Source organism: Branchiostoma belcheri, unplaced genomic scaffold (assembly GCF_001625305.1).
Source record: "Branchiostoma belcheri isolate BF01 breed outbred unplaced genomic scaffold, Haploidv18h27 scaffold19, whole genome shotgun sequence".
Lineage (NCBI taxonomy): Eukaryota > Metazoa > Chordata > Leptocardii > Amphioxiformes > Branchiostomatidae > Branchiostoma > Branchiostoma belcheri.
This window is the reverse complement of record NW_017803379.1, coordinates 936098-960301: the sequence shown is the minus strand read 5'-3', so window position 1 is coordinate 960301 and position 24204 is coordinate 936098. Positions and strand designations below refer to the sequence as shown.

Here is a 24204-nt window from a genome sequence, read left to right as displayed (position 1 = left end):
TATGACCTCCGAGTGTAGCATTATGTCTGCATTTGGTTTATAAAATTGGGTTGTGGACAGAATAATATTGAAAAGAAAATCAATATAGATGTTACTTGATAGATAGATAAATAAATAAATTGTTTGTTTGATAGGTTTTGCCATAAGTACGCCGCATTGGTGGTATTTTGCGCTCTAGCTTGGGGTGGGGTGTTTTTCAGATTGACATTTGTCATTGACAGATGGAAATAGTCTTAAGACGACGGGCAATTCAGCTTTAAGAACATCAGCATTCATAACAGCTAATTACTGGATATCAATTCGTCAAGAATGAAAAGAAGAAAAACGAGAGAAATTTGTGGTTCTGTATCTCAGAGGGCCTGCCACTTGTCTTAATCAATGAATCAAATTTGTAGTATAAAAATAGACGCGCTGCGGAAAACGTCGGGGAGTGACCGAAGAAGGGAATGATGGACAGAGAGGAAAAGGAGAAGAAAAAAGGACTGAAGAAAGTTAAGACAGAAGGGAAAAAGTTTCGAAGTTTAAGCGAACAAAACGAGGCCCTTGTTGGACCTTTGACGCAGCCGATGCGGATACAGTAAAGCGGCCGATACAGTTCTTCCCAGATAACACCGGTCCGAGCGAAATGAATCCGACGCTCGTAGAAATAAACTGTGGCCATTAAAAGCCTGAACCGGTGGCTAGTCCGACCCCAGTCTGTATGAAAGCTTTGAACGAAAAGAGACTTTCGGACTTAACACACTGAGCTTAAGGGCCATTACCGAAGTACAAAACTGTGAATGAAGCATATAATAGAATTACCATCTTGCATCATTGACTGAGACAAGTGTAGCCTTTTTTATAAATGAATATTTTAATCGATATGTAAATGTGTTACTGAGAGAAAATGTAGTAGCTCCCGCTAGACCTAGTTCTAGTACAGGAATTGTCGTCAGAAGCCCTTGAAATAACTAAAACCTCCCGACATGCCTCGCGGTACTGATCCCTGACCCTTAAAATCTGAGCCTTTAAAAGTCTGCGGCGCTCCGAAAGTCCACAACAACAATGGGCCGCAGGAAACAGAGAAGGCCCCGGAAGGTAGCCGAGGAAGATTCGGAAGGTAGGCATCTGAGGGACGTGTTCGACTTGTGAAACGCTGTCCTAAAACAGAGAAAATACCGCCCTAATATCGGTTTGCCTGTTTAGGGTTAGGGTACGTCCGCCATTTTTCCAGGGCAAATAAATATTATTTGACGTTACGTGACACTTGCCGCAAATGCGCATTTTCGTTTGAAAGCTTAGAGGTTGATCATTTAATGTTTTCAATCAAAGTTTTCAAATGCGTAGGATGACAACTTTTGAGTGACTCTGCGGGCGATTCTTCAAGTACACACAAGCGTACAGATGTAAACAAACCCTTGTGGTAACAACATTGTAGTTTTCACGGTACACTACACAAGGCCACATTCATGTCATGGGTCAAGTTAATCTTTATATAAAGCGAGGTGCGAGACATGAGGTTCCTACAGGGTTGTCAACAAGTTCGCACAGTTTAACACATACCCTTTCGAGTGTACATTTAACGTTAAGGCCATTTGAATGTGGGTTACGTTTTCCACATTTGAATTGTTTTGAAGTTCAGTCTGGGCTGTTCCATTTCTGAAAGGGGCGGCAGGATAGAACACACACTCTGACTCTGTAATATTAATACATAGTTACAGAGTCTTAATGGGAAAGTTAAAACGAAAAGTAAATCTGATGTATATTAATCGGGTCAATGTATAGTAATTTAAGTAAATAAATATACTATATAAAATAGCCTCCCCCAGGAATGTACAGATATAGACTGGTCCTTTAAATTAAATAAATACACTGGATAAGGGACCCTGGATATTGGCTGCCTTTGACACTTTACAGTATAACTCAAGATTATATAGACAAATTCTATGTGACTCTTTTGATGTCCCATTACACTTCATTATATGAAAAATGTAACTGTTAGAAATATCACACCCATTCTAGTGATCAAGCCCTGAAGCAAACCAAAGAGTCATTTTCATATTTAAGATAGATCTCATTTTAATCTGGAGGTACTATTCTGAGACCAATGACCTTGCCCATGTCCAGCAGAAGAAATGTGGATTTGCTATGATGTGTTAACACTGGTGACGGATAGCCAGTTTTCCTCCTACAGAACCAGCTGGTGGGTCTTTAACAGGTGGGTATTCATTACTTGGGATGACATCATGACAATATGTAGGGGTGCCACCATCCCTTGTTTTGTTAATCATCTATAATGATTAGCTACATCATCAAAATTTCATCTGTCATATTGGTTACTCTTGTCTGTCATTATAACACATATTAATTACATCCCTAAACATGTTTGCTTGTATTGCTGTTTCGACAAATTTGCAAACACATGTGTTTCTGTTTTCCAGGAGAGAAAACAGTCAGCTTACAAAGATACAAGAGGACAGAAGATCACAAATGACAATACACCACAGGACTCCCAGGGACTTGTCACACAGTACACATCCTACAGATGAGGGTCTTTCAAATTCCCTGCTGGAGAAAAACACTGGAAGACATCAAGAGCTGGTCAGGAAGATCTATTTGATAAAACAGCATGTATTTCTGGACGATGTTCAGTTCAAGGCACCTTTAGGGGGACACTTCACGTGATCTACAAGATGAAGGGCGAAGGTATTCAGAACAGGATTGAAATGGCATGGGACCTTGTGTTTCCGAGACTAACTTTGAGGACAGTGGTGGAAAAGGCCTACTGTGAGAGGAAAACTGTACGAAGCACCTGGTTCTAGTCACACCAGTGCCCAAAGGCCTGTGAAAGTGTGTGTGTAACAAGACCTCACTGTGTCACTGTGTATCAGGAGTACAAAAAAACAGTTAAAGGCATTTCAGCACTCTGGAGAGAGACAATATGAAGATGTTTAACAGCCAACTGCAGACGCACAAGTCAACACTGACCATCTCTAGGGATTGTAATGTACAACAGCAGCAGATTATCCCACATAAACATTGCTGGAAAATACAGATCATGGCGATACATTTGTGTATAAAAATATATATATGTATAACTGATAATGCAAGGTAAAAACCTTATTGCTTCATATTACATTTATTGCACTTTCTTGTCCTTTTTTTAATATGTCGGTTCAACTATATGTACTGCTGGGAGGGGGGGTAAGAAATTCATGTTTATTAGAAACCTTTTGAATCAAACATACATGTACATGTAGCCTCTTCTGCAGTGCCATTAGATCTATCTGACAACATTGTAACAAAAAGGATGCCAATGATTATATGATAAAGTGTACATTTTGGGTGTGTCTCTGATTGCATATTGAACAGTAAACCTTTAGATGGGACAGCAACAATGTTGCACGATAAACTTGCATCCATCTTAAATGCGGGTCTCTGGTCATAACAGGTACAACACGCGATATGGTAATGGGAAAATGGCCGAAAGTGGGGTCAATGCCCGCGTAAAAACGGTCAATGGCCATTTCTTGAAGAATATTAAGGAACACCCACACCACACACAAAAACAACTTTGTTTGCCACACACAGATTGAACATTACAATGAAGTCATGGAATGATTTCAGTAATAACAGACCCTTTTGACATGACTCGGTCATGTGTAGGTAAATGTAATGACCCCATTTGAGCTTTTAACTCAATAATTGGCAGTCTCCACCTAAAAATCACACAGTTAACCTAACTAACAATCACTTAGCAACATTCATTTTGTGTTCATTGCAGAAAAACTGCTCAATTGTAAACTGACAAGCAAAGTTGGATCTTCTTACTTTACCCACAACTTAGGTCCTTTCCACAACTGCTTGACTGCGTTCATTTGCATAAAATGTCACGATTACAGTCCGAGCGCGGGACTCACTGAGCATGTGCAAGATTTTGCGATCGCTATTAGTCATCTACAGTCAGTAACAGATTTTTTATGAGGCTACTGTAGAATTCAGAGTCTAAATAAATTGCTTAAAAAAAAATATAAGAAATTTTGTTATTTTACCCAGTACACGTACGTACAGTAAAACGTTACGGTATCATATTTGACAGTCAGAACATATGGTATTACCAACTACATTCTATACAACTACATTCTTTTTGAGTGTGATGCTACATGTACAGTACAGCGAACTTCCTCCATGGCTGCTGGTATATTTTCCCCCACACCCATTGCGTGTCTCCTTAAACCAGACTGACCTTTACGCCCTGTCCTCCATGTCAGCACCTTTATCCCATCATTCAATTTGTTTATTCACTCACAAAACAATTAGTTCCACAAGCCAGCAGACAGATTCATAACCGCCGCCATTACTGTGCTCGACAACCTTTAACAACTATGGCGTACACCTCGGATGTGAAGTGAGCTTCGCAACTCCGGAAACCGCTCTTACTTAGACGATTACTGCCGCATCTTCAAAGACGTCTCCCGCATTGACTGGCCTTAGCCCTGGCTTTACCTGAGGTTTCTTAGTTCTGACCTTAAAATGGAGCTAGAATGTCATGTGTGAGCTTAGAAGAACATCAATCTTTTCTGAGATTCCTACCCTTCTGCGGGATTTGTCGATGTAAATTCAATGTTCTTAGAGTAATAATGAGGAGGACTGAATAATGAGGTAGTCATACCTTGTAGATCAGTCTCCAAGCAGAATGTTCCAGCTTAATTTCATTCATTCTTTGATAAGTCAGGTTTGACTAGTTACCTCACTACAGAAAGGGGGCTGCATGCCCTTTTTTTGTAGAGTGTAATCGGCCGTTTTAATTCTACGTAGAGGGTAGATGGATCACTTTAATTCAACGTAGAGCGTAATTGGTGCATCACACAATTATTTATAGGCTTATACGTTCCTGGATGTGGATCAAATCAGTGTTCAAACTTCAGGCTTACCAATAAAATAGGGAAAAAAAACACATCCACCACTTTTCTGTTATGGGTGAGGCACTGCAGTTCATTTTGTTCAAACCAGATAAGCTTAATTGGTGAGCTGGGTGGTAACATCTAACAAAGCTGACAAGTTATCTCTGAGTCACTAATCCATGATGATCTCAACAGATTATCCAGTCTGTATACAAAGAAAGATCCCATCCAATTGTCATCATTTCCCACATAACTAACACGAATTAAAAGAATGAAAACTTTTACATGTTTTCAGTATCATTTCCTCAAATTGACATATCTTTATCAAAATACTTATCATCATAAGGATCTATCTTTGTTGTGGAATTCATGGTTTGATTTGATTTTATTTAATTTGATTTATTGGAATTGCAAACAATACAATACTCGTGGGCCACAGGCAGCAGGGGGCTGGTGTTGTGGCCCCCACACAAAACAATTGCATACACACAGACAAGACACACATTTAAACCAAAACAATATAAGTACATAAAAATTACAATCTAAAATCAACATAGATTAGAATATATCAATCTAATATCTATCAGTCCAGTTCATGCGAATTCATATGCCTGTTATCTGCTGCGTTTATAATAAGTGCAAAAGCAGAGATCACTCAATCTTGCAATGGTATTCAAACTCCAATCACTATTATTAAATTCTTTTGACATTTTGTCGTATTACAATTATTATATCATTATTTATTGCTAAGGCAAGGGCCCAACTAAAGCAGACCATGACAGTCTGTTTAGACCTTTTCTAGCTACCTCCTGTTAGCAAACTAAGCAACAAGGTAACTGTTGACATTTGGAAACCTTCATGTCCTTTTCAAAGTACCCACCAGAACCACTGACAACTGCAGGACTGAACATCCCTCTTCCATCCTTTACATAGTCAACTGTTACAGTATCATGTACTAATGTATATAATGTATAATATACATCTATTATATTGAATACATGGAAGTACAAAAAGTCCTGGGGTCACAGTTCAGAGTATTAACAGCTCTGGGAGAATAGAAAATACTTTTTGGTGACGTACATTTGTACGCAAGTGTGGGGGAATCTGTTGACGGTCTCGAGAGGGAATCGCGTCACAAACATCCGCAGCAATCATCACACCTTAAGATTTGCGTCATAGGTCAAGGTAAGTCATGAAGGACTCATGTCCAGAACATGTCCACCCTCTCCACAATGGCTACCCCTACCACAACTAAATAGATACCTGAAATAATGAGAGGGCGATTATGGGGCCACTTAAGTCAGTTAATGTGGCGTCCAAATTACATAGTGTGTGGCGGGATTGTTCTTAAGCGGGTAAAAAATAAGTGTCATTAATCTGTCTGTGCTAGAAAAAGCTCTTGTTTTTCTTTTTCTACAAGAAAACAGAGATTCTTTATTGGAGGAAAAACCTCCTGGGCTTCATTAAAACCCCACTAGTAAGTGATGACCCTTGTTATTAGCTACATGTATATACTGAAAAGTTCTCTTGGTGGTGTACTTATTGTAAAGATTGCTTAACATTTGAAACATGCTTGGCATTTGAAAATTGAGATGAACTTTTTACCGGCATCTGAAGTCAACCCCTGAGAACAGAATCAAAGCTGTTTTTAAGAGTGATTTATGAGTGACTCTCTCTCCTCCCACCCAAGTTAAGCTGTGCCCACCACACCTCAGGTTTGAGAGCTCCAGGTGTGACGAGTGCATGCACACAGACAAAGCCTGCCTCTATGATAAGGGTTAGGTTCACACCCTTTCAAAGGTCATGTCTGCTCAGCGATGATTTCACTTGTCTAGTCAAGAGGAAATTCCACCTTTGTGTCTCTTGGTGAGAATGCACTCAGTTAGCGTCGGGCCTGATCAGATCTTCTCACCGTTACCCGTCACACCATGTTAGATTTGATGGAAAAAGGATTTTGGCTGAATTCAATGACAGATCCAATGGATATCTTAGAAGTGTCCTTGCCGTAGTATTTACATGTATATCTACTTGCACACCCTAAGGCCCTTTTCCTCCCACTTTTTCAACAAATTTCAGTCAGTGTTATGGATATACATGTAAGGTTCCTGATAGTATGTTGTTTTGCTTTTTGAATCCATTGACATATACCTGAATGAAAAAAAAAAAGCAGGAAAACTACAAATGGTAATTAAAGGATTAGGGCAAACTTAGAAACTTTTTTGTAGCAAAGATTTACAGTTGTGCTCTTTATGGGGAAACTCAGATGAGGGTACATCCACCGCGGATATTGGCAACTACGACATGATTTTGCTCAGCCCATTTGATACAGTAGATCCTCCGTTGGATCAGATCCAAGATCGAAAAGCCGGCAGTACTTTTCCCACATCAAAGAAAAGTCTTTGGGAAAGAAAAAGCTTCCTACAGCATTTTTGCTACCTAAGACAGTAATCATTAAATATAGAAAGGGCACATTATCATTGCCTGGGCAACCCATGGATATGAATATGAAGTTCAAAGCTTGTGATCATTTTGCTTCGTGCCACTAAATGCAAATTAAGGTAGTTCAGAGGTAGCCGGCCAATTATAGCATGCACACACGTTTATGTGGCCCACTTAATTTCAAGGCCTATTGTGGCCATTAGAGAGACAATTGTCGTCATTGGCCACCAGACAGGAAAGAGGTGTAGTCACCTGGCCACAACGAAGAAGACACCCATCCTGTACGGCAGGTATAAGTCATGACCAACCAGCAGGCTCGCCCTCTCACACTTACTCACCGCTAACCGAACAGCCGAGCCATTCCAACCGTTCGCAGCGATATCCAGTCAAAAGTAGGTCCCATGTTTCTTTCTCACAGGAGATGATCGTGTATACTAGTGCACATTCTGGAAAAAATAGGGTTTTGCCGCGGCGTAAATCAGCCATGTTGACATTTATCGTTCACGGCGAAGCCTGCGTGTAGTACCGAAGGGCGGTTACACTGGCTATGTACAATGTAGTTACAGATGCCTCGCTAAAAGGTGTTAAAATTTTCCATTTACTTTGTGGAGTATGTCTCTCAAAAACTGATTCCCTCTGAGTCAAATTACTGAAAGATCCAAGTAGCGCTTAACCCTGTGAAAACGGAATTTGAGGAGTACAGCGCCATGTCGTGTTTGTCTACCCAGAGAAATGGCGCACTAACCGTCTTATGCTTGCATTTTACGAGTTGGGCCACTGCACGCACCTGAAATATGGTGTCGAAAATGAATAACACAAAGTCGTTCTACACCTTTACGTCTTTGCTTTGCGCTCTATTTATGTTTAATATGTTCGAAGACATTTAGTTTTAAGTTCAATATGTTATCAGCGATACAATCGTTAATGTGAGACCGCCGCTGTCGCTAGGTTTTCTGCCCAAGTACAGACAGGTTATGCATCCTCCCAATCGTCATTTTGCCAAATGCTGCTAAACCTTAACAAACTGCTTTGTGACTATTCAACTTGATATTGGAGTTTGCTCGAACCTTAAGCAATCTTCAAGCTGAGTTGTGTAACATATAACAAGTACATCCCAACAGCAAATACGTATAAATATGTCTGAAGGCACAGTTTGTGTCACATAATCTTAAAGCTTCATGAGGTTTTCTGTTCCAAATCAACAGAAATCACCATAGTTAGTAACTACATCAAACAGAAGTATCAGATCCTTCACTTCAGGCATTTCAAAATCATTGATTGTCCTGAACATTTCTCTGATTACAAGAAAAAAGAATTGAAAGTATGTATCATGATTGCAAAATTAAGTGATACACCTTCATCTCTGCATACTGCCATACTGAAAAAGGCCCAGCAAACGACCCATTCTTCCCACCATTGCCAAATACATGTAAGTCAGGCAGCAGCAACCATACAAAAGTTATGTACATCACAACATGTCAGATAACTTTCAAATTTCCCATGCAACGTCTTGTTACTATTTATTTAGTAGCATATCTAAAGCCTGGTATTTTGAAAGATATGACATTGTTGTGGTATTGTTGTGGCTGTTTGGTGCAAACTAGCAGTTACTGCGACAACCTGAGTCAGGTTGTCGCAGTAACTGCTAGTTTGCACCAAACAGCCACACAGTGAGGCTAGTGTTCAGGGACACTCTACTATATTTTCAAACCTGTCAGGAGTAAGGTCAGTACAAGTAATTCTAAGAAGGCTATGATTGCAACAAAGGTCAGTCATTATATAATGATAACAATCACACGAACGCTAAATTTTTGCTGTTCCCAAACTTCAAACAGCTTTTTCTCTCTTTCTCCACAAATTTGCAGTACTTCTGTTGCTATAATTCATATCTGGAAAATGTACTACAGAGTCTACAGAAAGAGTTGTTGCGATATTGGAGCACTGGTTTCTTCAGTACTGCCACTAATTTTAGCCGGCCCGGACAACAACCTTTCTCAATCAATCACAGTCTACCAGATCACAGGCATTACCACACAGTAGTACATAGTCAAAGAAGTTAAACTGGTGACTGTACAAAGGGCTCTCAGGCGATCAGAAATGACATGAAATAAAATCTTTAAAAACAGTAAGATCGGATCGACAACAAAGGCTGGTCGAAAATTAGTCTTTTGTGTGTTTTGTCCATGCGGCAAATTAATTACCAGCCTGGAAAGAAAAGAAGCTACACAGGTCAACACTGCCTAGAGCAGAAGTGCCAGGGGCAACTTGTGAAGCCATCTAGCCTAGACTTGTCTAGTCCAGTCCTGACTGCACCAGCTGAAATACTTCAAAGCCACCAGAAACAGTGTGCATTGGTGTATGAAGTAAGAATTGTTCACTACAAAACTGAGCCCATATTCACTGGTAAGTTCATTGCTGATACCATTATTAAATCATACTGATTATAGTATCAGTAAAATTGATAACGACAGTGTTTGGATGTGGGGAGCATTGCAATGCCAAGGTCTGTAACATTTGAAGTCAGGTTATAAATTGATTGTTCAACACCATCAAAATGAACTGTTTTTATAATGTGACAGGTTCACAAAAGTTTGTAGAAGACATGTGATGTCACTATTTTTTCAGGTCATACTTTCCAATCCTACCCCTACGGTGACTTAGATTAACCCCACTCAACCCTAACCTGTAACTAAAACAAACTGCAAGGAGGTTATCTATCTCTTCCTACTTGCTAAGTTATTTGGTACAAGATATTCAATAGTCACTACTACATTTATATACTCTTGGTATACTTCTAAGGGTTCTTTCTTACCATACTGAAATACATGTAGCTTTTTCAGTTGGTCTTTTATGCCATAACCTGCACCTTACCTGAGTATCATGTCTTATTGTGGACAATCTAACAGCAGATAATTGCTTAATATTCAAGGCGCTGTTGAAACTAGATCAACTTTTGCTTTAAAAAAATGAAACTAAGGGATAAATCCTCACAAGATTGTAAAAACAGTGTCATATCAAAGTGTGATAACTTAAAGAGAATCTTACAGCTAAGCCAATTGCAAGAAGGACCTCCTTCATATCAGGATTTGTTGCTAAACTCTTTAGCAGGGTTTTAGCTGGATTTGTTTAGCCTGCATGGTATGAACACAAATATCCTACTCTGTAAGGATGTTAGCCAAGTTTGCCAAATCCTCTTGATATGTGAAGCCTTGTTACTTGTTACTTTTCACTGCTACAGCTGTCACAGCAGACATGATTTCAGACTGTTTGACAATGTTGTATTTTTATTGTTAAATTACTATGTTTAAAAGATACTTAAAGCTTCAGGTATTTGTGGATGATTGGATTTGTTTGTCATTCAATTAAAAGTAATGACTCTGATTGTTCTGTAAATGGACTAAATGGTTTTTCACATGTCTAAGTAATCACATATCAATGCATGTGTAATCTTTTCCATTGCAAATTAGGCTTAATTGAAAAGCTGATTCAGGTCTTCCTATCCTGTCGATACAAGCGAGCATACTCTGGCGCGAAAAAGATCGACAAATCGGCGTGGAACAAAAATAGTGTGCAGTGCCCTGGAATAACCCTCCCACCTGATTGTTCCCTATGCACATGCGCACGAGCAGGCTGTTGGCATGCCTTGAACACCAGGCATGCTATAGGTGTGCCACAGGGGAATTCTTCCATTGTCAATCTGTCATACCACTGACTCTTCTGCCTCAAGAAAGCAGGGTCATGTTTCTGGGTTTAGGGCTATACCATTCTCAACTTGACAGCGCTAACCTATGCTGTATACTGCCTTCTGTAACAATTTACCCCAATTACGATCATAATTGTTTTACAATGTAGTTCAGTTTACCTTTAAGCTTGTGAAGTTATTGCCAACCTGGTTTTGTTGATTTATGTCATCCTGTATCTGCTCCTAAAATGCTGATTTCTAGCCCCTTCCTATATAAAATAATTACTTCATTATAAAATGGACTACTCCAAGAACATTTGATAACGTGGTTACCAGAATATTAGGAGCATTATAATAACCGGTCGTACGTACTCTGACCTTCTCCTCCACATTCTGACACTTTTACTACACATTGTTAGTATCTGAGGGCCGTTCAGGGGCAATAAAATTGTCAGTGGTTAACATAAACATAGCAGAGCTTTTGTTCAAAGAAGGTAGCGGATATAACTATAACTATAACTCATCTTGTGAACTCAGATACAATGTGGTTGTGTCTAGTCAAAGGTGTGTTGCTTAGCTACCTGTGTAACCTTAGCAGGTCAATTCATTGCTAGTAGTGTTTTTTACTCATTTTCTGTTCATGTAACGTAGTCCAGATACAGTCTGGTAACTTTGTATTTGCTCAATATTGTCACCAACTCTTTTTCTTTCAGTCTATATGAGAAATATTCAGGAAACAGTCCAAATACAGAATGTTTTAGTGGCATCGATGTCCTGTCATGTAGAAGCTCGTAAAAATACCCTCTCACAATGGCAGCTATGACTGTATTCACAAACCCAGACATAGGCAATAAATCAGGCCCAAACTGCTCCTGCAGACAATGTGAGACATTTCCCTAGCCTCTCCTTTACTGCTGCTCAGAACTGTGAGGACATTTTTATGTGTGCTTCACTTTGTAATGTTTGGAAAGAATGTCTATCACAGTGTAGAATGTTTGACCTCCACCAAGGATGCATTCACATCTAATATTTTATGAGTCAGCTTAACTTTTGTGGGTCACCCATTTTTGTTTTCTGAACCTGTGATAGACATCAGCTTGTAGATAAAATCATACCACCCCTACCCATTTGTAGGGTCTGCACTCTGCCAGATGTGGCCCAGTGAGTTTTTGTCACACAATCAGTCAGGCCCAAAGGGCACTGACGTTAAAGACTTCATATGACGCAGTACAGGGTGAACTTTCCGATTGTTCATGAAACCTTACGACAAATTATCTTCCGCTGCCCCGACTGGGGTGGACGATCAAATCTTCAATCATATCGTCACAGAACAGACAACATCAATTAGTTGCCTTATCACGTCACTTTCTTATCTCAAGTGTCCTTCACCTGACATTCTCAACAAAGACAAAGAGCAAAGGTCTTTCGGACCAATGGATGTATTCAATCTGTCATTCTCCTGACGTAAATTGATTGTATCTGTCAAGTCTAAGAACATCACTTTGTAAACAAGTGAACAGAACACAGACCACTCTTGTTGATGGTAGTTTATATTTGTAAGTGTAAATCTGAATGTGATAAACAGTTTAACTTTTCAGCTTGTTTTTGATGAGTAGAAGTAAGTTACCAGCATACTATGTACTTAGTCTATGTTTTTGGTTCTCGGTCAATGAATTAGTAATGGACATGATAACAAAGTTGTCTGAATTCTGTCCCACCACAGGTGAGTCACAGTCAGTTGATCCAGCCAGAAGTCCGCAGACAAGCACAGGAAGAAACACACGGCAGACAAAGAGGGGAAGAATCTCAGGAAGGGAGGGTCGCCACTCCACCCAACTTTCCATACAGGAAGCACCCACGCACATCAAAGGAAAAGTACCTGAACAATTTCTGTCAGATACAAACAATGCGCCCGACGACTGTCTAGAGAGTAGTACGATAGCTGATTCAGAAGAAAACAGTGAAGAGAAGATGTATGCGTACTTCGGAGGCGTGGTGTACCCGGCAGCCTGGAATGCTCACTGGCCGCCGGGCCAGGTGGGTAGGAGGGTCCCTGTGGGACAGGATGTGAGAGTGAAGCAGGAGCCGAGAAGAAGAGACGACTGGAAGTATGGACAGTACACAGCACATATCAGCAGCTACCCCATCCCTGCAGCAAACATGGTGAGAGACATGCCGAGACTCCCGCATAACACGTCCCTGCCAGGAGGGGTGAGCGTCATGGCCTGCCAAGCAGAACCACCGACAACAACAGATCCCCCAAGGCCATGGTCGTTAGCACTAACAGCAACAGCAAACCGGATGGCGCTTCATGACTCTAACCCAAACTCACAACAAACCAACAGAGTTTCCTTGGGTTGGGGTTTCCCCTCGAATCTCCCTCATGCGGCAATGTACATGTACAGAAACAACCTGACACGCACGAGACCTGCCTCTGAGGGACATAAGGAAAGTGCCACACACAGGGTTTCACCGTTGAGAATAGAGGAGGTCACTGATGACAAACAGAACAGTCATGCATCAGATAATGGCCAGAGAAGCTGTTCTAACAGTGCATCCCCAGTGACAAAGTGTAAGGACAGTTCAACAGCTGTAGTGACTATTCCACCCTTTGCTAGAGCTGTTCAATTTCAGCATGTTCCCATAAAAGAAGAGACAGTGCACACATGCCATGAGGATGCAATTGAGGAGACACCTCTAGACTTGAGCCAGTCCTCTTCTCTGAAGGTATCCCAAAACATTGAGATAGGAGATGGAAGCAAGACGACTGGAGCAGAAACAGAACTGGCAAGCCTGATGAGCCAACACGTCTTTTCCCCAAAGATGCACACGAAGTATTCCTACCATGAGACAGGTGACGGCGAAAAGGTCTTCAACTGCCCAGAGTGCAATAAGGTGATCAAAAATCACGTCGCCCGCCACTTAAAGACCCACACAGGAGAGAAGAAGTACCGTTGCCGCCTGTGTCCGTACTCCACGGCCAGAAAAGACAACCTCCAGCAGCACATGGCCACGAGGTACCACCGGGAGGTTTTGGGGGATAGTCCGACATCCTACTCCAACATGTTAAAGAAGTATTCATACCTGATGAACACGGCTGACAGAAGAGACTGGGAAGAGACTGCAGAGGAAGCAGGAGGTAACAGCGACATGAGTAGGACTTACCCAGCAGAACAAGCGGCAATGGAAGTGGAACTGCAATCAGAAGAAACAGGAAAAGAAGAAAGACAATCACGAAATGAACAAGAAACGAAGCCAGAGGACCAGGCAGTTTCAGACAATCTTATGCTTTCCGGCTCAGAAGCAAGCAGTGGAACAACAGACGCAAGGGTCGGCACACTTCAGCAGCTGAGAAAGTTCCTGATGGGTCATTCCAGCACATTCAAGACAGAAGAGGGCAGTGGACATCAGACAGAAGAAGAGAAGACAGGCAATCCTATGCAGACTCATAAAGTTGATGCCAAAGATGCTGCAGAGGGACCAGCCAACGAGGAGCCAAGAACACTGACCGTCAACAACGTCACAAACTTTTCTTCTCTCAACTTCCCAAACTTCACAATGGAGACCTCAGACACGTCCAGCACGGGGAGCCGAGAGGACGGCTCTTCCAGCACTTCTGAGGAGACCACCGAGTTCCTTAAAGCCGCAGAAGTCTTTGCTCTGTGCAAGTCTGAGGAGGGAGGGCTGCCTGTCTTCAGGTGTACCCTGTGCAACAAAAGCTTCCCTCGCAAGCAGAGCTGGAACCGTCACATGAAGCTGCACGTGGGCAACAGGAAGTACAAATGCGAGCTCTGCTCTTACAGTGCAAAGGCCAAGAGGACACTGGAGCAACACATGGCAGTGCACAAGCTCAAACCATCCAACCCTATTGAACTCATGAAGTTCATCTCTCCAAAACAGGGGACTGCAGAGGCTGACCAGCTGCAGACAAGGCCAGCAAATATAGTGGACGTTGTTGAAGAGAACGGAACGAGTGCGAAACACTACCACTTCCAATGCCAGGTGTGCCAGTTTGTGTCCACCAGTAGCCTGAAGTTCAGCGGCCACATGCACCTGTACCACGAGAGAGAGCAGTGGAAGTTCCAGGTGCAATGCAACTTCTGCAAGTCCACATCCAAGACGGAAGATGACATGAAGCAACACCTCTTCAAAAGCCACGGAATCCGGCAGAAGCCACTGGACAGGTGAGTTATGTGTCATGCTGTATTAGAGGTCTATAGTCTGGGAATATCTTTACAACTCTGCAAAAATATTGATACTTCTTTACTCACTGACTCATTGGCTTCAAGTTGGTTATTGTCTGTTGTTCCCCATCTTATGATGATTAGATACCTTTCTGACAATAAAGCCCTTGAACAAAATGAAAGGAAGGATTACCGGCATCTCACGTAACTTGATTGACACTGGATGAAAGAGATGTTGTTGTTGTTTGTACCTCTAATGGGATACACTCATCTAACAAGAGACATTTCTCTCATTCTCACCAGGTTCATGTTGGCACAAGAAGTGATGAGTGATCCCGAGCAGTTCTCCTGCACGCTGTGCAACTTTGTCACAAAGATGAAGGCCAAGTTCGAGGCCCACCTCCTCGTCCACTACACAGCCAAGATGTACCAGTGCAAGAAGTGCCACAAGTACTTCAAGACGCCACAGGAGCTGAGCGAGCACCTGGCCACAATGCACGTGGACACGAGGCACAACTGCGACAAGTGCAGCTACGGCACCAACCTGGTGTCGGCGCTGAAGGCCCACATGCTCACCCACGGGAAGGAGGAGTTCAAGTGCCGCATCTGCCGCCACACCACCGACACCAAGCTGGGGCTGAAGATGCACGTGTCGCAGCAGCATCGCTACGGCAACCTGTACAGGTGCAACACCTGCGGCTACCTGGGCAAGACGGCCAACAAGCTGATCGACCACATCAGGACGCACACCAAGGAGAAGCCCTTCAGCTGCAAGCTGTGCAAGTACGCGTGCTCCAGGCAGGACAACCTGGCCATCCACATGAGGGTTCACAAGAAGGACACCGTGTACGACTGCCCCAAGTGCGACTTCCTCACCCTTTCTGTGGCAGAAATAGAGGCTCACCACAAGACGCACACTTGGAACAGAAGCGCCACAAAACTCGCTTTCAAACATGCAAGCTACGTGCACACTGACAAGAAAGAGCCTAAGGAAATCAAACATGTAAAGTATGTAGACACTGAGAAGAGGCCTAAGATGCATATAAACTATGTGGACACTGACAAGAAAGAGTCTAACATGCAGATAAACTATGTGGACACTCAAAAAAAAGAGCCTGTGGAAGTCAAACAGGTAAAGTATCTGGATGCTGACAAGAACAAGCCTACACAGGAAGACTCTGTGGACACTGTGGAGCTGAATATGCAGATAAACAATGTGGGCTCCGACAAGGAGCCTAATATGCAAATAGCACATGTGAACACTGACAAGAACAAGCCTACCCAGATAGACTATGTGGACACTGACAAGGAAGAGCCTGTGGAAATCAAACAGGTAAACTATTTGGACAATGACAAGAAAGAGCCTAATATGCAGACAAACCAAATGGAAACTGACTACGAAGACACTGACAAGAAAGACCCTATACAGATAGACTACGAATTCGAAGACACTGGCAGGAAAGAGCCTATACAGATAGACTATGAAGACACCGACAAGAAAGAGCCTATACAGATAGACTATGAAGACACCAACAAGAAAGAGCCTATACAGATAGACTACGAAGACACTGGCAGGAAAGAGCCTATACAGATAGACTATGAAGACACTAACGAGAAAGAGCATATACAAGTAGACTATGAAGACATTGACAAGAAAGAGCCTAATATGCAGATGGACCACATGGACACTGACAAAAAAGAGATGCTGATAGACTATGAAGACAGTGACAAGAAAGAGCCTGAGCTGCAGATCAAACATTCAAACCATGTGGACACTAACATGGACAGCACAGACACTGGTAGTGTGCAAACAGAGGAGGTGGAGACAGAAACTTCAGCTGCAACTGCACAACCTGAACAGAAGTTACCTTGCTGATCACATGCATAGTAGACATGTAGGTCTACTGGAGATGACATACAAATGGCCATTCCAAGAAGCTTTTATAGCATAAGGGAGAGACATAACCAAAGTTATTTTTGCCATGAAAAACAAGTGGGGCTATCCAAAGAATAGAAAAATCATTCCCCACAGTAGCATTGTTCTTCAGAAATGTAAGACAGCAGGGAAAAAAGGAATGTTTTGTCCCCTCAGGTTCTCAGATGGAATGGCCTTATAATTAGTAAGGATAACATCCAGGATGGCAATAACAGCTGCACCAAAATATGCAATCAGTATTCAATATACAGGAAGTTTAGGATTTATAGAATATAGATTTTATATGATCATGACTAGGTAGCCAAAATGTTGACCAAAATGTGGAAAGATGTAATTTGGTGGCAAGGTCTATATTGTTGCAAGGCAGCTATTTGTATGCTTGGGTGTTTGTGTGTGTGTGTGTGTGTGTGTGTGTCTGTCTGTCTGCCTGTGTGTTTGTAAATTGGATAAACAGTGGGAATGACAGTCACTTGAATACTTACTATTAAGTAAGTAGTAATTTACAGTATGGCACTTTCCACAAGGTTAGACTCAGAATTCAAGAGCTAAATGTACCAAAGGGTAGAAATACATTAACCACATTGGGGCAATGACCTCAGAACCATTCAACAGCAACGAGCAGCCATCTTAACAGTTACATCCATTGAGTCAAAAATCCTTTAATCAAGTGCAACTGTTATGTAAAATGATTTCATGGGGTGGCTCATCAATGTACTGAATGCTACCAAGTCTGTCAAAAAAACAGACTGTTAAAAAGAAATAACACACACTCAGACAGATTAAGCACTTTTAAGTGCTAAACAGAGCAAACTTCAAAACATCAAATTGAATCAAAAATGTTTGATCATTTTCCCAGTGACTGTTCCCAAAGAACAGAATCAGTTTCACGTGAGTTCACCCGTAATCTCTGCCCCTATGCTTTCTCATTACAATGGGCACTGCTGCTTACACATTGGCCAGCAGACAAGATCAAACGTGTGGGGTCACAGGTTGTCCTTTCAACTTTCTGACAGAACTTGTACAACAGGGAGCTATTGTTGTATCAGACGTCAATGCCCTTGTAAAAGAAAATTGCTCCTGGCCGTCGACCCCAGCGTTTCCACTTTATTACAGATAATAAAATAATTGTCAGCCTTCAAATTAACACCATTTAGGTTTACTGACCTGTCCTCCTAGTTGCATGTCTGTTCCTTGCCTTCATTTGAAAAGAGTCTTTTTTACGATGAACAAATCATGTCCAGTGAACCAAACAATGGTGTGTTTTGTGTGTGAGAGATGTTACAAGTCCATGTTAGGCTTGCTTTTCTTGGGGTCCTAAATAAGACCCGGATGTAATAGGAAAATCTGCTACACTGTGAATTGTGGATGTCAAGTCAAGTTACTGAATCAGATGTATTCTAGCAGAGAAACCAAAGATGTACATAATTGTACCTGAGCAGATTTAAAATTTTTAACAATGTAGATTTATTTAATACAAAAATATAAAATTGGTACTAGTTTTATAGTAAAACATTTACCAGCATTTTTTTTCTCTTTTTGATGCCAGTACTAGTTATCATTAGATTGAGTGTTTTATAACAGTAGGATCATGTCAAATTGTCAGAATTATATTGAATGATTCACAATAACCATAAAATTATGAAAAAAATCAAAATGCTATGTAAAATTTGCAACGTAAAAGTAAAACTTGCAACGTAAAAGTAGAATTGTGGAAGTGTTAAGGTCTCAGGATATAAAATCATTATCACATTGTAGTGTCAGGTTGAAAGTTCATCTTTGATTTTATCTTAAAAAGTTTGCTTTACAAAGTGGTGATGGTTAAACCCAATTAAATTTGATTATTTTCTACTATATATTGTGACTTTCAGAGAAAATTGTTGCATTAGAGCTTCCAGTCTGTAAATTTGGCTTGATCACATTTCAAAGTGTTTATGTTGCCCCTGTATAAATTCCTCACTATACAAGTCAATACTATGTTTTGCTTCTTCCCAAAACTTAACATCAAGTGTATTTTTCTAAAAGTCCGCTTTGGAGCAGAGAGGACAAAATTACACATTGAAAAGTGTAGCCATAGCATTTCCAGTAAATTGTTGCAAATCTCCTAAATTATAAGCCTTTGTTTATATCACTTAAAATGTTGCAGATTGTGGTGGAGGGAGATGTGTAATAATTGTTATTGACAAATGCATAGTTTTTATGATCTGGCAAGATACAATTGAACTAGGGTACTAAAGCCATATATTTTACTGGAATATTTTGTAGCTGCAAGTATGTTTGAAAGTATTGCAAATTTGCAATGTAGTATGCAATATAGTACAATGCAGCACCAAGTTTTTCTACACAGTCAAGTCAAACATCAGATTACTAGAATGTTCCCAACCAAAGACAAGTCAGATCTGTAGGAGAATTCTGTTCTGTTTTGTTCTAAGTTATATCATGTTGTGGTTCAGACTCTCAGAGTATTTATATCATGACCATTTTTTCACACAACCAAGACCACCACAGGTCAAAATGCGATGATATACATGTATAATGTACATATATGTACATGGGACAATGTCGTGAAAAGTTAGCAGAAGAGACCTTGGTGGCTTAAGTTGCTGTTTTGCTGTTCGGTTCTGTTCTACTAGAAAAGTGGTTAAAGGTAAACAGAGATACATTCCCCAGTTTAATTAGTGAGCCTACACAGTCTATCTGTGTATTCTCTAGTAGATTTGTTCACCAGATTTGTAAAGCACAAAATAACAGACAATCACCATGAATAAAGCAGTCTCTGTATCACTCTAAGTGTTTGTATTGGTGCAATTTGTGATCATCATGGTTGGACTTTGTTGTACCATTTAAATCAATACTGTGCTTTTAAAATGACACAATGTTAACATTCCAATATGGTGTTCAGTGCTTTTATTTTCTAAATAATAAAGCAGCAAAGTCTTGTAGAAGAACAATGACTACTGAGTCTCTCTCTGCCTCCATTGTTAACGTTTCGGTGACATTTAACATCTGATGCAGTTTATCATGAACAAAGTTCATCACTTTCATTAAGGGTCAGCTCGCATTGTCACGCTACGAATCTGAGCTAGAAAATCCCACGGGAACGTTGTGATATTATCAGGAACAGTTGTTAAAATTTTATGCACGTCAAAAGGTACAATCTTCTGCCACCTCTGACACCCTTTTCCCTTTGTTCCCTTAATGCAAATATTTGGGCACCTTGACATATGGATTATGCACTGACCCATACACAGAGTTAAGAAGAGCTCTTACCTGCTAGTCTGAATCATGTAAACATTTGTGGGTGGGGTGGGGGGCATTTTGAAAACTTTCCACAATATGGACGGGGGTGGGTGAGGGTATGAGTTTGGCTACCCAAAGGAAAACCAAAGACACTGAAACCCTCCTTAAATGTTATGGCCACTACATAATATCACTGAACCTTCGTAATGTCTCTATTCAAGTTTTTGAGGTTATACTTATAGGTGAGAAGAAAGTTTTGTACATTTTATACGCTCTGAATTTTTCCTGCTTGTTGTTATTCCATCGATGTTGTTACTTCTGTTCTGCCAACATCTGCAGGGCTTTGGCTACCTGGTCAGAAGTCATGTTGGACAGGGGAAGGTTCCGCTCTCTTCCAAACTCTACAGTTCAAATACAAAATCATTCATGTTAACATAACATGAAACAGTGTCAAAATATTCTATCAATGACAAAGGGAGTTTGGGACTCAGACTGCCTTTATATTATTATAATCAACTGCCTACTTTGGTATCTTTCTTTGAAACCAAAGTCTGAATTTACCTTTCTGCTGTAATATGAAGGGAAGTACAAAAGATGTACGGTACTTAGGTACATGCTATGTAAAACAAATTCTATAGGACATGTAGGGAGACATCACAGAAAGAAGAGAAAAAGGTCTGTTATCACTTATCATGCGGCTTTAGTACTAACAAAATGAAAAAAGTAACATCATTCAGAAGCAAAGAAGACTTTTAACACCTCAGCAGATCAAACAATAAAACTCAAGCTGTCTTATCAGTTATCTTTTTAGATATTGAATTATGGATTTTTAATTTCATAGAACAGTATTTTGAACAGACACTCACACTCACAGCTTAGCCTGGTTACCAAATCTATTATAGCTACCGAGTCCTACATCCTCTCCTATTTGTGGAAAGAATGTAGGACTCAGAAGCTATAATAGGTTTGGTAACCAGACTATAGAGTCCAACTACTAGTACTGTGACAGTAGGGGTATAAAACAGAAGTGTAGAATCTTACCGTATCTAGCCCAGACTTTTGGTTCCACCCCACTGCATTCTCTGATGAGGATGGGGAACTGTGGGTTCTGCTTCTTCAGGTCAACATAGTGGTTCTCAACAAAGTCCCTGGGTGGGAGGGGAGGGAAAAACAGACCAACAGCAGGATATTAGTAAATGGATATCAATTAAATCAATTCCTGAAAAATGAAGCAATGTCAGAAAAACAAGCTTGTACTAAGTTGTATGAATAATGTTCATTCAGTACAATGATTTTAAAAGTAGTATTAATAGTATTATAAGTAAAAAAAAATGTTCACTTTTCTACAAGCTCAAAAATTTCTCACTCCAAATAGCAAGATGCTGTTGCTATATCACTTCATTGGTTAGATCATCATCAATAATGTCTGGATAATATGTTGCGTGTGAAGATTTTGGGTGTTCCGCCATGTTGCCAGCCGTTTACCCCCCAGCTGCGGTAATAACTCTGAACTAATTAATAATAGGCACATGGTCCTGGAGGTGTGCATCAGATGACTCATGGCTAACGTGATTAACTCCAGTGTTTAAGTACGGCTGGGAGTTCAAATGAGCTGAAATGTTACTGTTAGTCATCCAATTACCGATTTAGCCAGTTAAAGCTCCTATGCTGTCTATTTTGCAGATAGGAGAAAATTTGTGCTGAAAAACTCTAGACTACCAGTTATATGTTGAGTACATCATATTTGATTTACATGTAGTCATTCGTGGTGTTTCCAAGTATTTGGGACCTTGAAACCAAGGTCCCAAGTTTATGGTAAGAGTCTGCTCATATAACTGCTTAGGTTATGGCCCGAGAAAATGATCATGTAATGACCAGGGAAATTGGTGGTTAAAGTAGTTTTCAAACCTAATTACAGAAAAGGGTACGTTAGGTACTTTCAATGCCATCTTCTAACATTAGCTACTATCAGTTTTCACCTGGGTAGCAACTATTGGAAAGAGAGCCAAAGATGATATTAGGCTATTTCTAACGGCACTCTAGGCTAAATTAAGAACATGCCTTTGGATTATCTGTTACGAAATCCAAGTGCATGCACGCAAGTCAATATATACCCATGCAAAATGCATATTTGGGGTCGATACTTAGCAGGCAACAAGTAGTAACAATAAAGCTGAAAATAATCAAGGAAAAATTATAAAATTCACATTATACATGAGGCCTGCTATGGAGATTGTTCTAGTACATTAACACTACATACTATTGTTCTCTATACCCTGCAAACCTTGACCTCATCTGGGACAAATTCCTCCCAAATATTGTTTTTTAAGTAGTAACTAGAGTAAGGTTATAGTTATAGTTATACTTACTAGTTCTTTACTATTTATTAAGTTATACAATTACAAAAAAATGAAAAATCGTATTCATGTACATGTACATGTACTAGCTTGATTATAACTGTTAATTAACAGAAATGAGCCTGAAAAAAGCAAAGACCAGAGAGGAGCATGCACAAACTATTTTTCTGTCATTTGGAGTAATATAATACAACTTATATGAAATATGCCTATTCTTACATAACAATAAAAAGTCAGTAATATATGTTTTTGCAAATCTACAATAGTACATTAAAGACTGCAAAAAAATTAAGACGCCATTTTTTTTACCATAACTTTCCCCACCATTGTCTGCATGGTGTAAAATTTACGGGTGGTCATGCTGAGATGGCGCCGATTAAGTTTAACGGCCCCTCGTTAATTGATTTGGAATTTTCCCCCCAGGTTAACTGCCTCCATTGACCTTAGGTCTGATATGCCTTGTGGCAACACCTAAAAAAGGAACTGTCCCAACATCTAGGACACTGCACGTGGGTTCATGTACTACAGGTTCTTTTCAAATGACAATGGCCCACTTATGCCCCACTATAAGTAAATCATAATGACTCGGAGCTTGAAATACCCACCTGCCATTCTGGGTGTCTGTGGGTAAATATAAACAGCTTGCAATCATGTGTGGGGGGGCCAAGTATCATGAATTAAAGTTTGACCAACCTGTATACACATATTTTACACATACAAAAAAAAACAACAATACATATATATGACATGAGTGACAGCTTGTATATGCCAGATGGGTTGTGTTCGTTTGTTTTGGTCATTTGTTGGGGCCATGCATGTGTCTGGTGCGACAATGGGTCCATGGCAGCCTTAACATTTCCCCTGCACGGCCGGTCAACCACTTTTGGGAGCCAATCTCCCTGGCAAATAATTATCCCTATAGCCAGACTAGTCAGTTCGGTTGGTGGAAAGTTTCACGACTTCCAGTAATCACAACTGTACTACCCAACTAACTTGGTAGGGGTCGCTGTTGCCAAGGGGCTGAGGGACCAACTACACTGAGTATTTATAAATTTCTAGCCTAAGTGAATCATTTGGACAGCGATATCAAATTTCACAACCCGCAATTAAACACGATATTTGCAATCACTCAAATAGCGACTTGATATAAGCCATATTTTGGCAGTGACCTTGTTGTGAACAAAAATACTGAAGGGGGAGGGAGGGAAATGACCAACTTTGCATCGTCTTTTCTTCCACATATTAAGAGCCTTAGACAGGAACGATAAGTTTGCCAGCTGCGTAGGTTCCTTACCTCACCCCCTGACTAGCGGCTGATCTCTGGCAAAGATGAAGACGGAGTTCTTTGAGATGTCTTGGAAAAGGAGACATCGCTCGGACAAGGTTAGCAGCCATCTTGAAAGTTGATAAGATCGCAAACGTTTACACAAATAATTACCTATTTATACTAAACAAAAATTATCGTCGTAATTGTGTAAATTTTCCA

General features: G+C 40.5%; 3 protein-coding genes across 4 annotated transcripts; 2 read left to right on the top strand and 1 right to left on the bottom strand.

The window, feature by feature from the left end:
• The first annotated feature begins 974 nt into the window (after positions 1–974).
• LOC109467861 lies at positions 975–3417 on the top strand. 2 transcript variants are annotated; one of them, XM_019765968.1, is made up of 3 exons: positions 984–1099; positions 2110–2197; positions 2421–3417. In XM_019765968.1, exons 1-3 carry the CDS (start codon positions 1045–1047, stop codon positions 2662–2664), a joined length of 387 nt encoding a protein of 128 aa, XP_019621527.1. In that variant the 5' UTR covers positions 984–1044; the 3' UTR covers positions 2665–3417. The 2 variants fall into 2 exon arrangements, 1 of the variants encoding a protein (XP_019621527.1); XR_002140105.1 differs by lacking the exon at positions 2110–2197 and having other exon boundaries at positions 975–1099.
• A 5757-nt stretch (positions 3418–9174) lies between these two features.
• LOC109467851 (zinc finger protein 729-like) lies at positions 9175–20546 on the top strand. The gene is made up of 4 exons (XM_019765950.1): positions 9175–9685; positions 12728–15188; positions 15492–16583; positions 16722–20546. The coding sequence occupies exons 2-4, from the start codon at positions 12976–12978 to the stop codon at positions 17062–17064; spliced, it is 3648 nt and encodes a 1215-aa protein (XP_019621509.1). The 5' UTR covers positions 9175–9685; positions 12728–12975; the 3' UTR covers positions 17065–20546.
• On the bottom strand, positions 20012–24154 carry LOC109467863 (NADH dehydrogenase [ubiquinone] 1 alpha subcomplex subunit 2-like). Its single transcript, XM_019765970.1, has 3 exons — positions 24013–24154; positions 21403–21509; positions 20012–20762 (listed from the first exon to the last, which is right to left on the bottom strand). Exons 1-3 carry the CDS (start codon positions 24111–24113, stop codon positions 20674–20676), a joined length of 297 nt encoding a protein of 98 aa, XP_019621529.1. The 5' UTR covers positions 24114–24154; the 3' UTR covers positions 20012–20673.
• Between the last annotated feature and the right edge of the window lie 50 nt (positions 24155–24204).